The 14893-nt window shown below is 34.5% G+C and overlaps 1 protein-coding gene across 1 annotated transcript in view; it reads left to right on the forward strand.

The window, feature by feature from the left end:
- Positions 1 to 14893, forward strand: part of syt14a (synaptotagmin XIVa) — a 54637-nt gene that overhangs the window by 23346 nt on the left and 16398 nt on the right. Inside the window, exons 3-4 of the mRNA XM_016276900.1 lie at positions 4245 to 4292; positions 12581 to 12733. Coding sequence (XP_016132386.1) covers positions 4245 to 4292; positions 12581 to 12733 — 201 coding nt within the window. The remainder of the gene's footprint in view (positions 1 to 4244; positions 4293 to 12580; positions 12734 to 14893) is intronic.

A 14893-nucleotide genomic window follows, 5' to 3' on the forward strand; every position in this document is an offset into this window, starting at 1 on the left:
TTTTAGCGGTATTATTTGTGTCCCCTTCAAAAATTGCTCTTGAGACAATTTATTGTTCATTTGTTAGTTTGAGAAATACTTGTATTAAAATGAGGTCAAATGGGTAAATTTTGTGTATGAAGGTTTGAGAAACATAACAATGACAATGTCATCCAGTAATCACAATCATATTTATTTTACATGTTTAAAAATATAAATGATATTATAATATTATTGTTTAAATATAAACTCTGTGCTCACCAAGGCTGCATTTATTAGATTAAAATACGGTAAAAACCATAATATTATGAAATAGTGTTACAATGACTGTTTTCCATTTTAATATATTTTAAAATATAATGTATTGTGTTGTCAAAGCTACAATGATTCACCATCTTACTATATGATATTGGTCATCATCATCATTTGTGTTCGAACATTATTAATGCTAATTGTCATCACATAGACACAGTCCATATGTTTTACCACTTAACGTGCCGAGGTACAAATTTGACATACGAATCGAGACCACACCCCAGTCACTTCACTCAGTTCCAGGTTTGAATCCAACCACTGGCAACTGAAATCTTCTGCAGACCATCATGGGTTAGTCTTACGCTGTACATAATGGAAACTCTTTTTTGCTGCTTTCTAATGCATGAGTGTGGTTTTCAGCTTTAAAGACATTTCTGACCTGAACTGTCCCAGCAAACACCCGAGCACAGCTGCAAAGTGTAAAGTGAGCCGTTCTGCTGAGGTGATGTCTGAGATTGTGTGTCTGAGTTTTAACTGCACAGAGTTCAGATTAACACAACAGTGATCCCTGTTTGAATTCATTACCTTTGAGAGGTTATTTAGCAGGGCATATTAAAGCCTTACAGTAGGTTATGCTTGCCAAAGTTAGATGCTAGGGCACATTAAAAGGTTGTCTGAGAAGGTTGATACCAAAAAACATGTTTTAAATGTTACTGTTAGTAGTGCTGGGTGGATTACTAAATAGTAGTCTGTTACTGATTACCGATTAAAACTGTAGTTAGTAGCATAATTTAGGTTACTCATTTTAGGTAATGTATTCTAATACTTTTTAGATTACTTTATCTAAATTGTTTTAATCTTACCATTAAGCATACCACATTGTTATAAAAAAGCAAAGAGAAAGAAAATTTATTCATTTTTTATATTAACATCATAAAATGCATTAAACATTACATTACACCAGGGTTTCCCAAACTATGCTTAATGTAAAAACTGCAGTGGGTTTGTGAGTGGATAAATATGTAATAATTAAAGGGGTCATATGATGTGATTTCCATTTTTACTTTCTCTTTGAAGTGATTCAAGCTCTTGGTGCATTAAGAAGATCTGTAAAGTTGCAAAGACTAAATTCTCAAATCCAAAGAGATATCCTTTATAAAAGTTAAGAGTCAACCACGCCTACCTAAATGCTCACTCTAGCCCGCCGGCCTCCGCTCACTCAAGCCTGCCGCGTGTGACTCTGTGTTTCATTGTGAACGCGAAACTACTTTGTTTGGCCTTCCAAAAGAGGACACGACTAGAAATCAGTGGTTAAGTTGTATTTACAACACTGTTCCAGAACAGTTCAACCCAAATATTCAGATGTGTGCAGCACATTTTATGGAGGACGGTTTCCTGATCCTGGTAGAGTAGACTACAATGCCGGCTGTTCTGACTCACAGACTGTAAGTAAGTTTTTTATATTAAAGAATTTGCCACTGACAATTCAAACGCGAGTTTTGAGCAGTGTAGAGTAGCGCTTGTTGTTTGTCATTTCTCCGATCACAAATGCAGACATGGTTTTATGTTTACGCGGCGCGATCCAATGCGTAAAAAGACAGTATATGTCATTATAATCCGTAATTTTGTCCCCACTGGATGCAACAAATGCCTCATTTATAATGGGTTTTAATGTTTTTGTCTCTTCACTCCGGCCGGACAGGGCATCACAATATGGTAAGGGGCGTAACATTTCCGTCTCACGCTTGAGGTATTCGGCCAATCACAACGCACTGGATAGCTGGCCAATCACAGCACACCTCACTTTTCAGACCGATGAGCTTTGTAAAAATCGAAGCGTTTCAGAAAGGCAGGGCATAGTGGAGAAACAATAATGTACAGTATGTGGAAAATAATGTGTTTTTTGTACCTTAAACCGCATAAACACATTTCATTACAACAAATACATAAAATAATGTTCTTTTTAGCAACATCATATGATCCTAAATCATAAAATTTAATGTAAAATAAAAATAATTTAAACACTTGAACATTAAAAATAGAAATATTTCATTTGTTTACCTGCATGTCAATGTGACCATTAACCGATATCAGAGAACTGAAACATCTGAATCTGTTGTTTAAGGAGTTTGGCTGACAAAATATTTGGTAATCACTGCATCAATAATTTATGAATAATTTATGGCCATTGTGTGAAAATATGTAATCATGTAATATGTAAAAATGTAACTATAATCTCATTATAAACAATTTAAAATGTAATATTAATAAGTATCGCTTTTTATCTCTCCTCTTTCCACTTCTGTTTCAGTTTTTTTATAATCTAGTTCTTACTATGTGTCAGTAAGTTGTTGTTATTTTAGCATGTGTGTTTGCCTCAGTGTTATTTTTTTAGGATTACTGATGATCTAATGTACTTTGATTTGTATTAGTTATCTATTTTAGTTTTAGTTACAGTTGTAGTAATGTTGTCATTTTATTAGTTTTTTTATTATGTCTGTATAGGCTTTTTATTAAGTTTTACTTTTATTTATTTTGAGTTATTTCAGTACTTCAACATACAAAATGGAAATGAAATAATATATATATATATATATATATTTAATGTATTTATATATATGTGTATATGTGTGTGGCTGTACATACACATATGTAGTTGTTTTTTGGTGTTTGGCTTAGTGTTATGTTAGAATCATTATTATACTCATACCTTTTTGTTCTTTTAATATTTTTGAATTGTTTTTAGCTTTATTTATTTTTATTTATTTATTTTTTCATTTAAATGTTTTAGTTTTGAAATGTTGTTGTATGCATTTGTCATTTTTATTTAATTTATTTCATTTTTTTAAATGTGTGTGTATATATATAGTATTTATAGAGTTTTAGCTTTTAGTTTTAATTACTTTTTCTTATTTGAAGGCCTTATGCCTTAAACAGTGTAAAGAGCCCTTGAGGTTTAAACTGCTTAGTTGCTTGAATTTAGTTTTAATTAAAAAATAACAGCACCGATTCAAGGTGTCAAATATCAACACAAAGATTTTTCTCGTGTCAAATCTCACATTGTTTCATGGATTCATAGTGTCCAGTGTTTTGTCAATGTGATAAAGTCTTAAAGTGTCATGTGCATCAGTTATAAGTGTCTGTCTTTTTCTATGTTTGTGTCTCTGTTTAATGTGTTGTTGCCAGTGTTGGGGGTAACGCATTACAAGTAACGCAAGTTACGTAATCAGATTACTTTTTTAAGTAACTCTTAAAGTAACGCATTACTTTTTAATTTAGAAGGAAATATCAGATTTACTTTTTTAAATAAGTAACTCCAGTTACTTTTTTTCTCCATGTGTTGACTGACAGCTCTTATGCTGTCTTGTGCAGAACGTGATGCTTACTGTAGTTCTAGACTAAATATGAACAAAAACAAATTCAGTATTCCTCAAAATTAATAAAAACAGTCAAATGCAAACTCAGAATATTATACAAACCTGCAATAATTCAATGTTAAATAAGACAAATATAATTTATGTATTTAATCCCATTTTATTAACCAATTTCTTTGCTACTGACTTTCGATGATCCAATTCAACCATACTAAGCAAAAATGACACATTTGCGTTTCATTTTTGTTATTGCTTAATAGTGTTGAACTTTCTTCTCCTGCGTCATATTCTTCATGCAATCTGTTTGAGCTGCGCCCTCTACTGTACAGACGTGAATGTACATTTCCTTCAGCCTGAGGCTCATTCATTTCGCTTTTGTTGTAAAAGGGCTTTTACATTTGCAAAAGAAGAACTTTTTAATATTAAAAACAAACAAGTAAGCCCAGTGCAGATTTAAAAAGGAAAGCAAAAGTAACGTAATGCATTACTTTCCATAAAACGTAACCAAGTAAAGTAATTAGTTACTTTTTTAGGGAGTAAAGCAAAATTGCAATGCAAATTACAAAAGTAACTTTCTCCAACACTGGTTGTTGCATGTGTGTATTGTCTGTCATTAAATGTGTTTTGTTTCTGCAGGTGGAGAGCGGAATTGTGGAGTACATGAGCTTATCTGCATCAGAAAAGGTAAGCGGCCAGTTTAAACATAAAATGGCTGCCACCTGTCCTTTACTGCTGCTTTGAACCAAGACATGGCACATTTATGCTGGTCTGGATGTTTTTTTTTTTGCTTTCCATACCGAAAGAGACCATTTTGATCTCTGTTCATGCCTGTCCATGTCTGTCTGTCTTCTTAAATGTATTTGGAACTATGTTGATGTGTCATTATTTGACCTTTTGTGCACTTTCCTTGTTGTGTCTGTTATGTTGAGCTTTCATATTTCAGTGTTTACCATCAGCCTTTTTGTTGTCTAAGTGTGTATGTTGTCAAACCTAACTTTTTGTCCAATATCCTCTCAGAAAGATTGTCATGGTTTGATCAATTCTTTAATTATCCCTGTGAAAAGGAAGAAAGGTTGCAAACCGTGTGTGAATTTATGTGTTTAAAGTGTGTATAAAAATAAAGATTATGTGTACGAGAAATATTTTTACTGCGCACAAGAGAGAAACTAGATGTACTGAAGGCTTTCAGTGGATGAGACATTAAACATTTTGTTGGATAGTGCTGCTGTTTCTGAGTTCCTCAGGGGTTTGTCCAGCTGTCTTATTTGTTATCGGCTGGCTTGTGTGTTTAGTGAGAGCTCAGTCTCGGCAGATTTAACATCATTAGTGAGGATCTGTGGCCCTAGTGTAATAAAGTTTAATGGTCCAGGTGGACCGGATGAGCACTGGGCCTCTGCAGAGCTGAACCCATCAGTACTGATGACCCTATTTAGACATGATTTCGTTTTTTTTTTTTTTGGTCCAAGCCTAAATGACACTCGAGACCACATCTGTGTTGACTGTGAATGCTTAGATCATTTTTTTTATTAACATAATTGTATCATATCACAGTTGAGCTGTCCAAGAATACTTTCAGAAGACAAGTTATTCACCACCTGTATGTGTATAGTGTGTTTGTGTTAGTTTGTACACTCCTCAGGCAACATCTGTCCACTGTCAGTCAAAGTCATAGGTGTTTGTTGACAGGACGTTCCTGCTGTGGCTAATGCTAGTTTCCTGACAGGTTATAGCTGAGATGAGTGTTATGGAGTGACTCACTAAAGTTGAGATGCTACAAGCTTAAGTACTGTACATGTATTTGTGGTGAGACAGTAGTTTAGTTGTTTTAGAGTAGCTTTTCCAGTAACAAGTTACTTTTCCAAGCAGTATAGCATAACAAATTGCTCTATTAATGTTTTCAACACAGCTTTACAACCATGTGAATTTCAATTAATTATCAGATATGTCCTATAATGTCCTCCTTCTAATTATATGAAGCTTTGGGAAGTCTGATTCATTCTGGTGAATCAGATCTTTTAAATGTTATTGGATTATTATTTGCCATGATATACGGTATAATTTTTATTACAATCATTTTACAAAATGAGATCTATTACATTGTATTACGCATAATCTAGCTGTCATTTCATATACAAATGGTGCTGTATCTAATTTTATTGGTGGTGTTTATTTTGATTTCTTAAAATGTGCATGGTATATCGCTATATCCAACTATCCTGTGTGTAAAAAAAAAAAGAGTATTAAATTACCTCAAACTGCTTTTTTATAGCTAGTTAGCTGCAGTTTATTAGTAGCTTAACATGAACTGCACAGGGATAAAGAAGGAGAGAGACAGAAATATGACAGTTTGGCATAATGAGAATGACAGAAAGCAGCATGAGAGAAGAAAAAGAGGAACAGCTCTGCAGAAACTACACACTACACTCTTAAAAATAAAGGTGCTTCACGATGCCATAGAAGAACCTTTTTGTCTAAATGGTTCCATAAAGAACCTTTAACATCTGAAGAACCTTTCTGTTTCCCAAAAGGTTCTTTGTGGTGAAAGAAGGTTCTTCAGATTATAAAAAGGTAAGAAAGAGATGGTTCTTTAAAGAACCTTTGACTGAATGGTTCTTTGTGGAACCAAAAATGGTTCTTCTATGGAATCGCTTGAAGAACCTTTTGAAGCACCTTTATTTTTAAGAGTGTAGTGCTGTTTTATAATGAAAACACTTTAAGTTTAAACAGACCAATGTTAAATCCTGCTGGCTTGATGATATTTTAATGTCCTTCAAAAGCGTAGCTATTTATGAGGCCTATAAAATCTGGTAATGGAGGTGCTGCCTGCTCCCTCTCTATTCAAGTATGACTAGACATTATGTGTGTGTTTGCAGCATCATTTAGCAGACATATATGGTTGTGTTTCAGATTACGTTGCAGTATATCTCTCTGAGTGTACAGGGCACTCTTGTCTATGTTTGTGTGTGTGTGTGTGTGTGTGTGTGTGTGTGTGTGTGTGTGTGTGTGTGTGTGTGTGTGTGTGTGTGTGTGTGTGTGAGGGTGTTATGACTGAGGGTGTGTGTGTGGGCCTCTGAGAGCACTTATGGTCTGTTGTTATGTTGGAGTATACAACAGTGTGCAATGTTTCTTGTGAGTGTTTTTGTGTCTGTAGTATTTTGTAATTCAGAGGTGGCTAAGCATCCTGACATGCTTTTACCTGTTTCTATGACAACAGAACCAGCCAACAGTATCTAAGAAGAAGGCCATTTCTAGCTATGATACTAATTTACCATTAAAAGATGTGCAAAGATGGTTATTTGAATCATTGCTATACACAAACTGTCTCTGACATGTCACATTAAAGAAGAAGTGTAAGTATGCATTGTTTAGTACAGATTTATTTGAGGTAGATTTATTTATGTTAGATGTGGTCACTCTGGATTTGTGTTTAGGGTGTTTTAAGGGCAAGATGTAGTGTAGTTTGAGTTTCTCTCCTCTTTGGCCTGCTTTCTTTGGTTTGAATGGCTCAGCAGTGTCTTTACTCCAGATGCACCTGTTCTGTCCCGCTATTCTCTGGCCCAGATTCTGTCCTGGCTCAGGTGATTTTCTGTCTGATGACCTGGATTTACATCAGAAATGCAGTTCTGCATTGTGCAATATGTGTGCAGACTCCTAACATAGACTCAAGGGGTTTTCTCTGTTTCACAGACATCAGAAGCTTTCTTTCTTTCTTTCGCCCAATTTAAATTTTTTCAGCCCTATTGATTTGCAGTTTCCTCTGATTTAGAAGGATACTGTATTATATTGTAGCTAGATTTATGTAGTCACAATCATTTTTATTGGTCTAATAAAAGAGCATTAAATCATATTGTTACTGTTATGTGCCGTTTTTAAATAGTTTTGCATAGTTCACCCAAACCTATAAATTATGCTATTACTGACACTATCATGTAAACGTGTTTTTAAAAGAAATTTAAAAACATTAAAATTTAGTTTTTTTAAACTAACTGAGCAAGGATGCATTAAATTGATCAGTGAAATTTATAATGTTACAATTTACTATAAAGACATTTATGCCAAATCTGCATATTAAAATGATTTCTGAATCAAATTCTGGGTACACACCACAAGATAATCGGGCTGATTTTGGGCCGATTTCTCCCTTTCTGACAATCCTAGGTAATGTCCCGATTATCTTGGTGGTTCTAAAGATGATCTTATGATCTTAACATGTTGAATATTTATGATCAGAAATCCTGATGTGTGGGGGGAACACTGCGGCACACCACATACTATAGGAGCAAAATGGTTAAATCTAGGATTTTTTGTCCTCGTGTTTGTGGTCTCTCACATTTTAAAAATCTTTTAGTGTGTACCCAGCATAACCAACTCCAAATTTTTGAATGGTATTGTACATTTTGGCTTTGCATTTATTTACTGTTTATTCAAAATTGATTCACAATTTTTCAAGTCTCATTTAAATTTTTTCAGCCCTATTGATTTGCAGTTTCCTCTGATTTAGAAGGATACTGTATTATATTGTAGCTAGATTTATGTAGTCACAATCATTTTTATTGGTCTAATAAAAGAGCATTAAATCATATTGTTACTGTTATGTGCCGTTTTTAAATAGTTTTGCATAGTTCACCCAAACCTATAAATTATGCTATTACTGACACTATCATGTAAACGTGTTTTTAAAAGAAATTTAAAAACATTAAAATTTAGTTTTTTTAAACTAACTGAGCAAGGATGCATTAAATTGATCAGTGAAATTTATAATGTTACAATTTACTATAAAGACATTTATGCCAAATCTGCATATTAGAATGATTTCTGAAGGATCGTGTGACACTGAAGACTAAAAATCAAATTCTGGGTACACACCACAAGATAATCGGGCTGATTTTGGGCCGATTTCTCCCTTTCTGACAATCCTAGGTAATGTCCCGATTATCTTGGTGGTTCTAAAGATGATCTTATGATCTTAACATGTTGAATATTTACGATCAGAAATCCTGATGTGTGGGGGGAACACTGCGGCACACCACATACTATAGGAGCAAAATGGTTAAATCTAGGATTTTTTGTCCTCGTGTTTGTGGTCTCTCACATTTTAAAAATCTTTTAGTGTGTACCCAGCATAACCAACTCCAAATTTTTGAATGGTATTGTACATTTTGGCTTTGCATTTATTTACTGTTTATTCAAAATTGATTCACAATTTTTCAAGTCTCCGTTCATTGTAATTTCATGGAAAACAGCATGTTAACTCATATAACTCATCTTTACTAAGTAGCATAGGTCCTATACCCAAAACTATATTTAGTATCTTTATTATATTTGATTTCTTAAAAATTTCTTCTATTGCATAAATTACTTCTGTCCAGAATTTTTATTATTATTTTACAAGTATAAAATATATGAGTGTAATTAGCTTTAACCACAACTTTTCCAATATCCTGAAAACAAATGATTATTTTTGGAAGATACTTCTGGTGTTATAAAATTTCGCATACTAATTTTCCAAGCATATTCTTGCCAATATGGAGATTGTGTAGTCTTTAGATTTTCTTTTAAACTTTGTTTCCAATCTTCTGTTATTTTATGGTCTAATTCAATTTCCCATTTTGTCTTAATATTATATAAACCCCTATCCTTAATTTCTTTGAATATACTTTTTATTTGTCCTATCAAGTTGTCTAGTATATTGATTTTACTAACTTTAATCATAAAAAGCAACAGAGGGTGAATATCATCTAAAGTTTTTATTTCAATCTCATCCTTTAGATAACTTCTTATTTGAAGATATTTGTAAAATAATTTCCTAGACAATATGTATTTTTTCTCTGCGTTCTCAAATGTCTCCACCTCATTATCTCCGTAAATTTGATCAAATCTTTTATGTCCTTTGCTAGCCCAAACCTTAAATACATCATCAAAAGTATTTGGTTTAAAATCTGGGTCTCTTGCTATTTCCCTTAAACAAACTATCTCCTGAACACTAATTTTCATCACTTTGCAAATTCTTCTCCAACATTTAAAAGTTTCACCTATACAATAATAACTGGTTTTTAACTTTTTCTTTCTCCCACAAAATATTAATGTACTAATTGCATCAAATAACCCAGTTTACATATCTTTCCACTTTACATATTATCCGCTTGACATTTTATTTTCAGGTGAATAGTTCCTTTAAAACTGTGCAGATTTAAAAAGCCTACTGTAAATGTTCCCTCTTTGAGCACTGAGCGTACCGAACGCTGTCTGTTTCTTCTGTCACCTCCCCTCTGTGTGTGGAGACTGACAGGAAGAACTCTGAGTACAGTGGATTATTTGTCCTGTTATTGATGTCTGTGACTCAGGCCTCTTTGATTAAATTGGCATCTGACTGCAGGACTTTCAGAAGGACTTGTGACTATTTAATTTTTTTCCCATCTGCAAGATGGTTAAATGTACCTTACAGTGAGCTAAGTATACTAAGTATATTTCAAATAGAACATGAAAGAACAGAAACCAGAAATAATTATAAATGACAGAACAGAAAGAGGAAACATGAGGGGGAAGAGGAGGCAAGTGGGTTATGAGGGAAATGTTTTCATTGAACTGATCAGGAAACACGGGCTGTAAATCAATTAGCATTACTAAAAATAGCTGATTTTTTTTCAGGGGGAGAGCTGTTTTATAAGTGTTTGTTTGACCAGAATCACCTCAAACACTCAAAGACTGTATTAACTCTCTCATTGCCTACATTCAGAAACAGGCATAGAAATTAATTAAGTGTCTTTTTGCGTAGCAGTTACTGTATATTTTAGGATGTTTATCAGCCTTGTATCTGTTTTAAATCTGTGAGTCATACACCAGTGCTAAAGTATATAATAATTTATCCTGTTGTTATTGTTCTCTTATGCTATTGATGTCTTACCGCAGTTTGTAATTGTTTAGATGCAGTAGGGATGTTAGTGTCTTTGTTGTCAGGAAGCACTGTGGCAAACATCAAGGAAAATTAGATTTCAAATTTCCATCAGCCCACTGCATTACTGTCGCATGCACACAAATGTGTTGTGTACATGACTATAGGCTAAACAAACAACAGACATCAGGTTCACTATACCTAACAGGTATTATTTTCAAAGTTTGCTGTTTTCTCAAGAATTTTGCTAATTATGTTACTTTAATAATGTCTGTCTCTTCACAGTGTCCACCAAGACAAAAGAGTGTCATCATTTGCATTTGGCCATTGTTTGTCCTGTATTGTGATGTCCTCCCGCGTGCTAAAAACAGCAGCAGCTAGCTAGATTACGCAGTTAACTGGCTGAACAGGATCAGTGACAGCAGGAACTCTGTTGCCATGGTTAAGAGCTGCTGTTATGTAACAAAGATCATTCCATGGAACATTCTTTTATTTTGTTTTTTTCACACTCTGGAATGGAGCATTATGGATTCTGTCCATTCCGGCAAAGTAGTGACCCTGACATAATAACTTTTGACCTCATCTTACCCTGATTAGCCTTTGGCAACATCACAAATTTCATTCTTATCATCAATACTGTAAATCTGTAGTATGATTTATTGGTCATTTTTTAACTCTTAGAGTTACCCCTGACTTTACAGCCATAATTATATTTTGTATGGTTTCTACCAGTGACACATTTGTAGCTCATTGTAACTTTTAACCAGCACCCTAGAGATAACAGATTTTAGTTTTAGAATTCCAATGAAAAAAAGTACAGAGTGATATTCTAGATAGCCGTAATAGAGTGATTTTTAAAGTGATTTAAAATGGAAGGATTTCTCTTTTTAATATTTAACTCTTCCTGTCAGACCCTGTGGGACAGAGAGGTTGATGGGACAGAATCACATTGCATAATTTGTGTGAATAATTCACACTTACTCTTGCAGAATGGGTGTATGTGTGGAACTTTAGAGTCAAATTCACACTCACAGAAAGCTGTGATTCAGTTCAGTGCAGAAATCATCGCTGGTACGTTTATTTCTTCCCTAAGTGGGAAACCAACCATCTGGAACTGGGTCATTTCCCTCTGTCATCCTGAAATATGTGGCCACATAGAGCAGGACTAGCAGATAGTCTTGCAGTTACATTCTACCATCTCTGTGGTTTTTGATGAGTGAAGGAAGGTGATCAGGTTAAACCCTTTGCACCTACTGTGAACATTTCATCTTTGCTCTGTTTCTGTATGGCTGGTCTCTTTCTCTCAGTAATGTCTAGACTCTAGACTAATGCCTTTCTCTTTATTTTTAAGTGCTGCTCACTTGATTCACTGATCCTAGATCAAGCAGAAATCTGCTTTAAAAGACAAAGTACTGAATATGAATATGTTCTCACTGTCACACAAAACATGGATTTCAAAATTTGAATTTCCAGAACTGGACATTTAAAGGGGTCCTAATATGCTTTTTCAACTTTAGTTAGTCAGTAATGTCGATGTTTGAGCATAAAAAAAGATTTATTATTGCAAATTTACAAAGTTCAAAGTCCACTTCAAAAGGAGATATTTTATTTAACAGAAATCACTTTTCAAAAACTACAACAAACGACTCGATTGAAGCTCGCAGGCAGCTATGGTAAGGGGCGTGACATTTCCCGACCAGGCGCCGAGTAGTGCCAATCACAACACACACTGGCCCAGCTAACCAATCACAGCACATTTCGTATTTCAGAAGGCGGGCCTTCATTTGATACAGGAACTATTCGAGCCGTTCATGCCAGACTGGAGAGAGAGGTGTTGTAATAATGTGAAAATATGTGGAAAATAATATATTTTTCGAACAACCTAGTATGAGAGCCTGTTCCCAAAACAAAATCAAGACTTTGTAAAAGAGCAAAATAGGACCCCTTTAAGGAAAGTCAGAAGTAATGGAAACCCTATTTGGTTTGAATCCAAATTTGAATGCTGATTGAATCTCATTTCATCTCATTTTCAATGTACCTTATTGGAGTAATAAATAAATCTCTCTCTTTCTCTCCACAGTGTCTCCTGAGGCTCTGGGGTTCCTGTCTGGCATTGGTGTGTTCATCTTTCTTGTGATTGTACTCTTTCTTTACCTCAATAACAAACTATCCCTTGAGAGTGCCAACCAACTGTCCAGCCTTGACCAGTACAGAAAGAGCACAGAGCCAGCAGGTTTGTTGCTGTTTTTTGCAATTGTGTGTGTATAATATACAGTGTGCATAATATATAGTACACTGACCCCTATATTTGGACACTTAAGCCATATTTATAATATATAATGAATTATATACAGTACACTACTGTTCAAACATGTGGGGACAGTAATAAAAAAAAATATCAAATATCAAGTTTTTTTTTTTTCTAAAGCAACTGGAAATATATTTATAATGTTAAATAGGCCTATTTCTATTTCAAATAAATGTAAAAAAAAATTTCAACTTTCAGCATAAGAGACTTCTTTCAAAAACATGAAAAAAGTCCTACCACCCCCAAAATTTTTAACTGTAGTGTATATTGAACTTGACCTGCTACGAAACCTGTGTAAATTTGAGGGAAACTAAACATTTGTTTTCAGCTGGTTACAGTGTTTTGTGTACAGATATTTTTAACGTGACCTAAGTATCTAGAAGTGTACAAAATAAATATTAGGGTCACTGTAAAAGAAGGTTCAGGAAGTTTTTGTTTTGTAACTGCAGATATTATTAGTTAGGAGTATTGTTTTTTTTCCCTGGTGAATTGGATGAGGTTTAGTAGTAATGATGAAGAGAAACAGAAATGCCGAATGTACAGTATGGATTTCCACCCCATCTTTAAACATTTCATTGAGCTGGATTGAAAAACAGTGTTTTGAACTCTTCACACTGGTATTTTTAGCACAGTAGTGGCCATTCATAAAGACAACATGATTTATTTCTTTAATTTAGAGTAAAATAACTTCATAACATTCTGTGATGACTGAGACCAAATCGTGGTGTTTTTGAAACTGAGAGGTCCAGGATAACATGAGTCCAAATTCCCAAACACTGCATGACAGTCTCCAGAGAGGTAATTATCTGCTAAGCTCCAGATCAGAGTGTGTAAGAATTACTAACAGAGCTTAATTAGCACCACTTAGGCGATGGAGAGGTTTCTTAGAGACGATTTTGGTGGTGTGGAATTCTGGGATATGCTACACAATCCTTCCTGTTTGTCTGTCAGGCACAGTGACGTGCTGAGCTGATTGGCTTGTGATCTTTAGTGCCGGACATTGATCGGAGAGGACAGATGCCACTGGCCAATTATTAGATCAATAGTACGTGTGACGAATGTGTGTGTCTGAAAATGAATGAAGGGCTCGTGTAACATCCCTGAGAGAAAATCTGGGCAGAAATCCAAACACACTCAGGATCAAATGTCTACATTGTCAGTATATATGCACACACACACTCACAATAAAACTGGCTTGAATAAACTCAATGAACCATGCACATTTATACACACAACTACCTTTTGTTTAAACCATAAAGCACTCAATCACACCTACACACTTATACTGTTGACAGGGGCACTTGATGCCCACACATACACACATCCTACAGACAGGTTCTGGATCCAGGCATCACTGAGCTGCCCACACACAGCGCTTTACATAACTCTGCTCCACATCAGAATCAGTAGCATAATCAGAATGGCATTTAATGGATAAGTATGTTTGCACTTATTTGACCCGGTGAGCCTATGACAAAGCATAATAAACATGGCTGTGCACTAAACATGAAATTGTAAAATTGTAGCATAGTGCAGTGGTTCTTCATTAACTGGCTTGTGATAGTTGTGATAGTAGAGCAAAACAATGCTGAATGTAAATATAAACTGCAGTGAACATTACAGTTTATATTACCGATCCTTTCAAAAGTTCACGGCCTGTAAGATAGTTTAATGCTCAAGGCTGCATTTAGTTGACCAAAAATACAGTACAATCAGTAATATTGTAAAAATTGTAATGTCAATCATGTCAAATGATCCTTCAGAAATCATTCTGATATGCTCATTTGCTGCTTAAACATTTCTTATTATTATCAATGTTGAAAACAGTTGTGCTGCTTAATATTTTTGTGGAAACCATGATCAGGATTCTTTCATGATAAAAGAAAAGTTCAAAGGAACAACATTTATTTGAAAAAGTTATTACTGTCACTTTTGATCAATTTAATGCACATTTGTTGCAGTATTAATCCTTTCAGTATTGGTATCTTTCTTTTTTTCTGGCCCAAAACTTGAAACAATATACATATATTTCCATATTTACTGTGTGTGTGTGTGTGTGTGTGTGTGTGTGTGTGTGTGTGTGTG

This window comes from Sinocyclocheilus grahami, unplaced genomic scaffold (assembly GCF_001515645.1).
Source record: "Sinocyclocheilus grahami isolate Dianchi unplaced genomic scaffold, SAMN03320097.WGS_v1.1 scaffold106.1, whole genome shotgun sequence".
Lineage (NCBI taxonomy): Eukaryota > Metazoa > Chordata > Actinopteri > Cypriniformes > Cyprinidae > Sinocyclocheilus > Sinocyclocheilus grahami.